The sequence below is a fragment of the Sinocyclocheilus rhinocerous genome, unplaced genomic scaffold, assembly GCF_001515625.1.
Source record: "Sinocyclocheilus rhinocerous isolate Xijiao unplaced genomic scaffold, SAMN03320098_v1.1 scaffold1757, whole genome shotgun sequence".
In the NCBI taxonomy this organism is placed as follows: domain Eukaryota; kingdom Metazoa; phylum Chordata; class Actinopteri; order Cypriniformes; family Cyprinidae; genus Sinocyclocheilus; species Sinocyclocheilus rhinocerous.
This window is the reverse complement of record NW_015629041.1, coordinates 226240-236596: the sequence shown is the minus strand read 5'-3', so window position 1 is coordinate 236596 and position 10357 is coordinate 226240. Positions and strand designations below refer to the sequence as shown.

Genomic DNA, 10357 nt, shown 5'->3' with positions numbered 1-10357 from the left:
CCCCCCCGCCATCCCATTTGGATTCATAATGTGTATTATGTAAAACTTATGCAAATAACATGTTAAAGTTCTCTATTTGTATTCTATTTGTATTTGTATTATGTATTCTCTACATAAATTGTTAAAATGTTATAATTCACGAATAACGGCGATTGGCCAATCAGAACTCGGTTCTGTAACAAGCTGCGCACAAGCTGAAGCAGGTTTTTGTCATTTTGCGCGCAAAATGGTTCAAGCGCAACTTTTGAAGTTCTTTAAAAAGAAGACAACAGAAAAGGTATGATTTTTCCTTGATTAGAATTTAAAGACATTCCCCTGATATAATGTTATTGTGCTGTATGTGTGAATGTGAGCGATTGAGAGACGACAGGAGAGCTGGCATTATCGAGTCATCAACTTTGCAAAAACCACACAAAAACATGTCTTGAGAGTCCAAAAGCATTCACTGCGCGATGAAGCCTATTGGAATACAGTCAAAATATCCTTATAATTCAAGCAATTAAAGAAAAATTACCCATGTACTGTATGAGTTTTTATGTTTTGATATTCATTGCTCAAGCAATGAATATGAATGAATATGAATATCAGTACATGTGAGAGCACAAATGTGCATAGTAGTAACACAGTGTTTTGTTCCTTGAATTAATCAATTTTTGAACGAATCGAGTGAGCCAGTGATTCAACGGCCAATTCAGATGGACTCTTGGGCTGCGTTTCCCAAAAGCATCGTAACGGTGCGTTTCCACTGGCACGTAGCGAGCACAGCGAAGCGAGCGTTTTCAATTAATTCCTAATATATATATATATATACTGTATATATGTACATGTATATGTGCGTGTGTGAGATTATTTATTTACTCTTTATGGATATATGAGGTATTTCTAAAAAAGAAAAAGTTAGAAAAATATAATTATCATTGGTGGACATAATATGTGTGCTAAATTGTCGAATGCCTCTCCTGACTGTCTGTAATGCATCTGGAAATTGTACTTTTGACTTTGTTCTCTATAGTGATTCTCAATTTATTCTCTTTATATTGTAAAACTGTCATTTTATTTGATCCAGCATATACTACCCTGATGTATTTTACATTTAAAATACAATTTTCAGCAATTTACAGTTGTTACGGAAAATATATTTGAAAAATGTGTATGTTTTCTTGTAGACAGTGAAACAGCTGTGTACACCCTCATGCCCATGGTCATGGCCGACCAGCACAGGTGAGTGTCACTGTTATGCTCTGAATGCAACTGGAACACAATTAATGACCTAACAAAGGCCAAGACAAACAGAAACACAATAACTTCATTCCCTGTCTAAACAAACCTAAACGAATGCCACCCACTCCTGCAGCTTCCCCAATACTAACCTCTGCTATTTCCAGTACAGTATGTATGACCAGCTCAGTGATTAACTGCTATAAATTTAACGGAAGCTAAAGAAGAGGATGTCAAGCTTAGCATCCTCTTTGGGTGGCAGTCGTCTCCTTTAAACTTCCGTCTCGAGCGTTTTCAATTAATTCCTATGGAAGTTGAGCTTAAACGCTTGCGTGGTGCATTATGGGATTGAAAGCGGCATGGAGAAAGTGTTGAGAGCGGCCGAGAGCGTCAAAAAGTTTGGGCATTCCTCGACTTTATGCAAATATCGAGCGAAAAACGCGACAACCAATCACTGTGAAAAGAGGAAGATGAAACGCAAACAGGGTGTAACATTGTTTTTAGTTTGCTCATAGGTCAGTTTCTGAATTGCTTTTAAACTCAAAGTTTGATGTCAACTATGCCTTTGGACGTGTTAAAAGAAGCCTTCTACACATTGCTGCCAAGTAAGTTCTTTTCACATTCTCACAAAATTACCACATTTTCATGTATTGACTATTGTTTATTTATTAAACTCTTGATAAAGTGATATATATATTTATTCGGATGACCCAAAATGAATATGTTCTCTGGATTTTTTGTTGTTGTTTTAGCTGTGGATCGGTGGAGTGTCTTGTCCTGCTGTTAAAGCGTGGAGCGAATCCAAACTATCAGGATATCTCCGGCTGCACACCTCTGCATCTGGCTGCAAGAAACGGGTAAACGGGGGTTTTATAAACTCTGTGCAGTGCCGCCACCTGCTGGAAGCATAACAAATCAAATTTTTTCAACTTCACATTCAACTAAGCGTTTGTGTGTATTGCTTGCAAAAGATGGTAACTGAGAAATGCATTTATGTTGAGTCCCATTAACATTTTTCCCCCCATGTTGTCTTCTGTTTTCACAGACAGAAGAAGTGTATGGGCAGACTGTTAGAGTTCAATGCTGATGTTAATATCTGCAATAATGAAGGTCTCACTGCTGTGAGTATGATGATAAAACTGCACATTTGAGACAGACACACAAAAACAACAACAACAAGAATGATAATAAAAACATTACTATTTAACATTTTCATAGTTATGAATATTACATTTATAAGTAATAGTAAAGTGATCAAAACTGTGAAATAACACAAAAGAAATAAAGTTGCCAATTGCATTTATTTTTAAACCATTTTTTCATATGCATATGTATGCTGGAAGCCTACTGCTTTCTACTCGCCCACTTTTAAAACAATGATTTTTATCAATATTTAGTTATACATTTAATAAAGAAACTCTTATGAAGGTATTAAACTAATTGTAAGCATTTGAGCAGCAGTGTTGGGGGTAACGCATTGCAAGTAACGCGAGTTACATAATCCGATTACTTTTTTTAAGTAACTAGAAAAGTAACACTATTAATTTAGAAGGAAATATCTGAGTTACTTTTTTTCAAATAAGTAACGCCAGTTACTTTGTTTCCCTTGTCTTGACTGACAGCTCTGGTGTTGCCATGTTGAGAAAAATCGGGAGTAAGTGCAGAGGCGTTGTGTGTGAACATGATGTTACTGTAGTTCTAGACTAAATATGAACATGTATTTTAATAAAAACAGTCAAATGCAAACTCAGAATATTATACAAACCTGCAATAATTAAATATGTTAAAAAGGCCAAATATCATTTATGGATTTAATCCCATTTTATTAGCCAGTGTCTTTGCTATACTGACCTTCGATTATCCAATTCAGCCATACTAAGCAAAAATGACACATTTGTGTTAAATTTTTTTTTATTGCTGAATAGTGTTGAACTTTTTTCTCCTGCTTCATATTCTTTCTTTATGCAATTTGTTTAAGCAGCACCCTCTACTGTATAGAAATGAATTTACATTTCCTTCAGCCTGAGGCGTTATTCATTTCACTTTTGTTGTGAAAGGGCTTTTACGTTTGTAAAATGTGACCCTGGACCACAAAACCAGTCTTAAGTCGCTGGGGTATATTTGTAGCAATAGCCAAAAATACATTGTATGGGTCAAAATGATAGATTTTTCGTTTATGCCAAAAATCATTAGGATATTAAGTAAAGATCATGTTCCATGAAGATATTTTGTAAATCTCCTACTCTAAATATATCAAAACTTAATTTTTGATTAGTAATATGCATTGCTAAGAACTTCATTTGGACAACTTTAAAGGTGACTTTCTCAATATTTAGATTTTTTTGCGCCCTCAGATTCCAGATTTTCAAATAGTTGTATCTCAGCCAAATATTGTCCTATCCTAACAAACCATACATCAATGGAAAGCTTATTTATTTCAAAAAAATTGACCCTTATGACTGGTTTTGTGGTCCAAGCCCTGCCCAAATTGAAAAAAGTAACTCAAAAGTAAAGAAACATTACTTTCCATAAAAAGAAACTAAGTAAAGAAATTAGTTTCTTTTTTAGGGAGTAACACAATATTGTAATGCATTACCTCTAAAAGTAACTTTCCCGAACACCGTTGAGCAGTAGCCTAGACCAGTGTTTCCCAACCTTTTTTTAGTCGCGGCACCCTTTGGAAATTTTAACAAACTTGTGGCACCCTACAAAATAAATTGTCACAATATTTGAATTTCTAACGTCAATATGATCATTTGAAAAGTATAGATGTTCGGTACAGCAGGGAAGAACTGCAGAATATAATGTCATACAGATTTCCTGTCGGCTCAATTTTTGAGTGGACTGTGCTGTTCCGATTCGCATGAACGGTATACGGGTGGAGCGATTGGGCGGAGCGCACACGCATAGAGCGGGATAATACACAGAGTGTCACACCACGTGAAAGTGAAACCTGAGCGGTGAACTACTTTTCGGCAGCCGAAATTTCGGTGCATCTCTAATTATTTGCGACATCAGAAATTTATATTATATAATAGATGCTTTTTTGAACATTTTAGCAATTTAAAAATATTAAAAAAGGATTTTTTACACGGCACCCCTGCTCTCGACAGACGGCACCCCGGTTGGGAAACACTGGCCTAGACCATTAGATGCATGAATTTAAACCTAATTGAAACTTAAACTTATTTAATTTACATTAAAACAATGTCTAATGTGTATATATATATATATAGTATTTTTTTTTTACTAATAGTAGAAGTGCTGTTTACTTGTATTTTATTCTTTATGTCATTCTTTCATGTCATTAGATTCATTGGCTGGCAGTGAATGGAAGGACAGAGCTACTTCATGACCTGGTGCAGCATGTGTCTAATGTGGACGTGGAGGACGCCATGGGCCAGACAGCCTTACATGTGGCCTGCCAGAATGGACACAAGACTGTACGAAATCTCTCTGTCTTCACAGCTTACACACTTGCACTTTGTATTTCAAAAATGATTTTTTTTTAGTAGTTTTGTTAAGGTTCATGTGATGTTTTTGTTCCTCACAGACAGTGCAGTGTCTTCTGGACAGCGGAGCGGACATCAACAGGCCCAATGTCTCTGGAGCCACTCCACTCTATTTCGCCTGCAGGTGAGCAGCTAACCATCATCAACCCCAGCACTACCAGCTGCCAACACAAATGTACAATGTTTAGCATGATTACCGTTTATTTCACTCCGGCCTGAAATGGAAATGTGTGGTCAACAATTAGAATGTGGCCCCTTAAGAAAATTAACTTCCATTCAGTGACTGAATCTGGACGCTTTCTGTCTACACAAGAAACATAATTAGGATAATCAGGGGTTTGTACAGATACTATATATATATAACCTTTTAACACACAGCTTTCTTTTGAGTTTGATGAGAATAACACAGGAATTCAAGTTTCTTTGCTGTAAGGACAGGCTAATAAGAATGTAGCCTGATGAAGATGTGCCACTGTTGGTATTCTGAGAGTGCAGCTTTGGATACACTCACATGAGCTCGGTTGCTGAGCAACAGCACTCCATCCGTCTCTTGTTTTGATTACATTTTGCCACTGATATCAGTCCACTCAAGGCTGCTGATGATGCGATCAACACTAACATGCCTCACAACAGATAATTAAAGAGTAATTAAACATACGCTTGAAAGGCTTTTAAAACATGGAATCTGGGCCTGTTCTGACTCTTGCAATTCCATACCAATTTTTGTGATGCTTATGTGTTGTAAATCAACCATACACATTTGTTCCGGATGACTGGAATAGATAGAAAAGTCATGTACATGTATTGGTTATAAAAATGGAATCACTGAAAAACATGAAGCTCTTAAAACCTCTGGAATCTTGAAAATAAATTATTATTGTTTTAGTGACTTGTTTCAATTTACAGAAACTAGGAGTGCCCATAGATTAAAATAAGACAAAACTACCCCAGTTGAAACATAATACATTTAACATATTTTACTGAAATATCGCTCAAGACTTACTGATATAGCAATTATAATGAAACTTTATTTGGAGTACTACTTGCACATTTCTAAATATTAAGCCTAAAATGAGTTTTAATATTGCTGAGGATTGTATGGTCTTTCAATAATATTGGTCTTTAAATGCAAGATATATAAAAAAGTGCACCTAAAGTATACTTGCAATAGTTCCACTTTAGCACAATCAAATATACTTCAGTATATTTTTAGTTGGACTTCAGCACTACTTCCACACTATTAAAGTGCATGAAGTACAAAATAAATTGCTCCAATTTAGCAGACTTTAAGTATACCAAAAGTACAATTGCAGGGTATTTTTATTAAGTGCATACATATAAATGTATTTGTAGTATACTTAGCATGAAATAAATGTATTTCAAATATGTTTTAGGATATTGATTTTTCACTAGGCCTTGGGGGGGCCTTTCAATATTGTAGGCAAAAACATTGACAACCGTTGGTAAAAAGATTTTTCTGAGCAAGTTAGTTAACTGTTAAGATATTTACAGCTAGCTACATGAATACTATCTCATCCAGTTTAATGACATTTGAAGGTAACTCCTTGCCCATTTTACGCAACCGTGCATGTTATGCATATTGCCATTAATCTGTATGACTTGTGTGCTACATCCAAGCCATTTTAGTTCGTTTTTGGCACTTTTGCCTTAAAGGGGTCATATGATGCTTTTTTAAAGATCATTATTTTGTGTATTTGGTGTAACAGAATATGTTGACATGCTTTAATGTTCAAAAAACACATTATTTTTCAAATATTGTACATTATTGTAGGTCCTATATGCCCCACCTCTCTCAAACGCTTCGTTTTCTACAAAGTCCCTCCTTCAGACAAGTGCAGTCTGCTCTGATTGGCCAGCTGACCCAGCGCATTGTGATTGGCCGAACACCGCAAGCACTCGTCGGAAATGTAACGCCCCTTACCATAATCGCGAGCTTCATCTTTCAAAATAAATGTAAAGACAGAGCCCGAAAGGGAAACAGAGTCGCGTGACAGACACAGTAATGATGCAGTACACAAGCCGCGGTTAAGACAGCTGACTCTACTGTGATGTGACCCTGTCTCTCTCTCTCTCACACACACACACACGATGCGCAAAACTCCGCATTTGAACAGTCAATAGCAAATACTTAAACTAATAACAAAACAGTAGCTGATTCAGAAGCGCCAGATTGTCATAGCAAAGTCAGAATTACCTCCTCTCCTAGGTTCACGAAACGGTCGTCCATAAAATGCATTGCTGTTCTGTTGTAAGTAATCTTAAAGATTCCTAAATGCATCTACTTTCGGAAGGCCAAATAAAGTGCTTTTGCTTTCGCCTAGAAACACACAGCATCTCCCTGACATGCTGCTTCAACACTAACTGCGGTTACTGAAACCACGCCTTCTTTCTTTGCGTGCACATTTGGGCGCATTATGCAAATATTCCCACATAGTGACCTAGATATGTGGGGGCGTGTTAGAACGAGCCGTTTTAGGGGGGCGTGGCAGAGTCTTAACTTTGATAAAGAATATCTCTTTGGTTTTGAGACTTTAGTCTTTGCAACTTCAGGGATCTTATCTATGCACAATCAGCTTGTAACACTCCAAAGAGAAAGGAAAACTTGAAATCGCATCATATGACCCCTTTAATAGTAATGGTGTAGAGAGGCGGGAAGCAACAGAAGAATATAGAGAGAAACAGGATTGGGAAAGGACCTCAAGCTGGGCCTTGAACTTGATCCAGGACATTTGGAGGGCTTTGTGTGAGGATCAAACGCAAATCTGTTATTTACTTAGAATCTTGAATTTCACTCATTCAAATCTGCCAGGTTCACGTGCACTCAGAAGTGGGATCTAAACTTGTTCACACATGGATGGAAGATATTGATGCATGCAAATATGCAAATATGCATATGAAATATGCATGCAATTTACAAGCTTTTATCATTGTATTGCAGTCATGGTCAGAGGGACACCGCACAGATACTGCTCCTCAGGGGAGCCAAGTATTTGCCAGACAAGAATGGGGTTACACCGCTTGACCTGTGTGTGCAGGTGAATGCAGCACACCTATATTATATTCACTAATATGCAGGATACTAAAGCTCATGTGTAACTATTTTTAGGGTGGTTATGGTGAATCATGTGCAATTCTCATCCAGCACCATAGCAGACTGTTTCAGACACTGATACAGATGACTCAGAATGATGACATTAAAGAGAACATGGTACGCCTCTTTTTCTTATATATGTTTCTTGATGAGTTTATGTACATGAGTGTCTTTTTACATGTTGAATATTATTTTTTTTAAGCTAAGGCAGGTTCTAGAACACGTTTCACAGCAGAGTGACTCCAGCTACCAAATGATCTTGACCAGCTTGGCTGACGTGACCACCACAAACGGACATAAACTGCTGAGGTGTGTCTCAGGTTATCCACATTTCTTGAGAAATTGTATTATGTAGAACTTTATGCAAATCTATTTCTCATTCTGTTTCCATTAGTTTGTCCAGTAACTTTGAGGTCCAAACAAAGAGTATGCTCCGAATTGTCCGGATCTTCTGTCATGTGTTCTGTCTTGGACCATCCTGCCCAAACAACGGGAAGGACATGGGTTACAACGGAAACAAGACACCACGTAACCAGGTTTTTAAGGTCAGTGGGCATTGCATTGCCAACAAAGCTTACTTAAATGTTAATTATGAATGTTTAAATAATTAAAGAAACTGATGTTCTGTTTCACCAAATGTTTGATTCTTGTAGCATACATTGATCAATGGACAGTGTGACAGGTTGAGCACCATAGACTGAAAGCTTAAAACACAGATGTGCATACAATTATGATTAATATGTGTTATCATTTATAATTGGCTCTAGTTTTTCTTATTGTGATGAATAGAACAGGGTTAAAACTGATATTGTAGATTCAGAATGTTTAATGCAAGTTAAATACATTAAACCTGCATAAAAAACAAACAAAAAAAACTGTTAACAAATGTATTTAGCCACATTCATGTTCCATGGTTCATTATTAAACCTACCATATTTTAGCATTATTATTTGTGTTTAATGATAGTGGTATTAAAAAAAAAACTTTTTTTGACTTCCATCATTTATTTCGCTACATTTCAAATGTATTTTATGTATAGATTTAATTGATTTATTCTTGTCCCAGACCCATAAATTACACTCAATATTAAAATCTGAAAATCCATCATAAAAATATGAACTTTAAACATGTTTAAAATTATGATTTATGATGGTCTCTAGGGTGGTCTATAATGGACATATTTTGCCACTAACAAAGTATTATCAAAAGTCTGTTTGCAAGGATATAACAGTGTCAGCAAAGATGCTTTAAAAAAATAAAAGTACACTTTTTTGGTGAGTCTTTTTTAATTTTACATAAATTCAAACTTTAATTATTTTAAATTATGGAAAAAAAGAAAAGAAAAACATACATGGGTCAAAGACGAAAAAGGGTTTAAGCATAAAAACAATAACTGTAATACTGCTTTAAATTGTTGTTGTTTTTCCCCCCCCAAAAAAATAAAAAATTCTGTTTAATTTAATTGCAATTTTGTTTTTCTGAGCAAAAATAAATATCATACATTTTTCCCTGATTTACAGAAGACACCCACTAAAATGTCATTCAGTGTGACAATCTTTTCAGGCATATTTACAACAAAAATCTATTTATGACATATTAAAAGACTAATTACTTTCACCCCAAATACTAATTAGTTGTAATTTTACATTTAAAAAATTTGCCACTATCCTAGGTTTTGCCCATTTGTCAGTAAGAATTTTTTACTCATTTAAAACACAGTCAAATTTAATATGCTCCCTTATTCTTTTATATATTTTAATTAGTGGTGTCAAAATTAGCGCGTTAAACGCAGGCGATTCATTTTTTTCAATTTAACGCATTAAAAATATTTAACGCAGGGGCGGGGCTAGGGTTGGCCACTCCACTCACAACTGCTGCTTCTGTCACTTATTCTCTTGACAAGAAGTGCATTTATTCAGTCGCAGAACGACTGAGAACACAACAAAGTATATCGTTTACATGTAGCGCATCAATTCTGCATGTTATGTAAGACTCTCACTCTTTGCGCGTGTGAGAGAAAGCGACGGCGAGTTGTGCACCTTCACACTAGAGTTTAAGTTACGCCAAATACACAAACACAGGTGCGCTGCACATCCATTGAGATGATAATAGCAGCCAAAACAACCTAATAACCAGCTGCTGTGATGTATTAATCAAAGGACAAAGAAAAAAAAAGAGGAAAAAAGAACTTTTGTAGCTTTAAGGATTCATTTATATTTAATTTAGAATTTAGTGTTTAGTGTTTGACAACTTCAATTTCAATTTCTGTATATTTCTGCTGAAGTGCACAGGTACTGTAAATATGACATTTATTATAATGGGTTTATGTGAACATTGTTTTAAGTTCACTTAAATTAGAAGTTATTTTTTAAAGTCTAATAAATGTTAAAATTGATAGCTCTCAATTATACTGTAATGTTGAATGGCTATAGTCAATGGTTAAATATTGGGGGGGGTGGATTTTATAGAGAAATCAGTATTGGTATCATTGATACTGGCCTTCAGTCATAAAAAA

General features: G+C 35.7%; 1 protein-coding gene across 1 annotated transcript in view; it reads left to right on the top strand.

Annotated features, from left to right (window-relative positions):
• The window catches only part of hace1 (HECT domain and ankyrin repeat containing E3 ubiquitin protein ligase 1), a 36451-nt gene that overhangs the window by 2532 nt on the left and 23562 nt on the right, over nucleotides 1-10357 (top strand). Inside the window, exons 2-11 of the mRNA XM_016550380.1 lie at nucleotides 1167-1221; nucleotides 1734-1823; nucleotides 1971-2075; nucleotides 2264-2339; nucleotides 4530-4661; nucleotides 4772-4854; nucleotides 7690-7786; nucleotides 7858-7959; nucleotides 8045-8151; nucleotides 8237-8387. Of these exons, the coding sequence (XP_016405866.1) occupies nucleotides 1167-1221; nucleotides 1734-1823; nucleotides 1971-2075; nucleotides 2264-2339; nucleotides 4530-4661; nucleotides 4772-4854; nucleotides 7690-7786; nucleotides 7858-7959; nucleotides 8045-8151; nucleotides 8237-8387 (998 nt within the window). The remainder of the gene's footprint in view (nucleotides 1-1166; nucleotides 1222-1733; nucleotides 1824-1970; nucleotides 2076-2263; nucleotides 2340-4529; nucleotides 4662-4771; nucleotides 4855-7689; nucleotides 7787-7857; nucleotides 7960-8044; nucleotides 8152-8236; nucleotides 8388-10357) is intronic.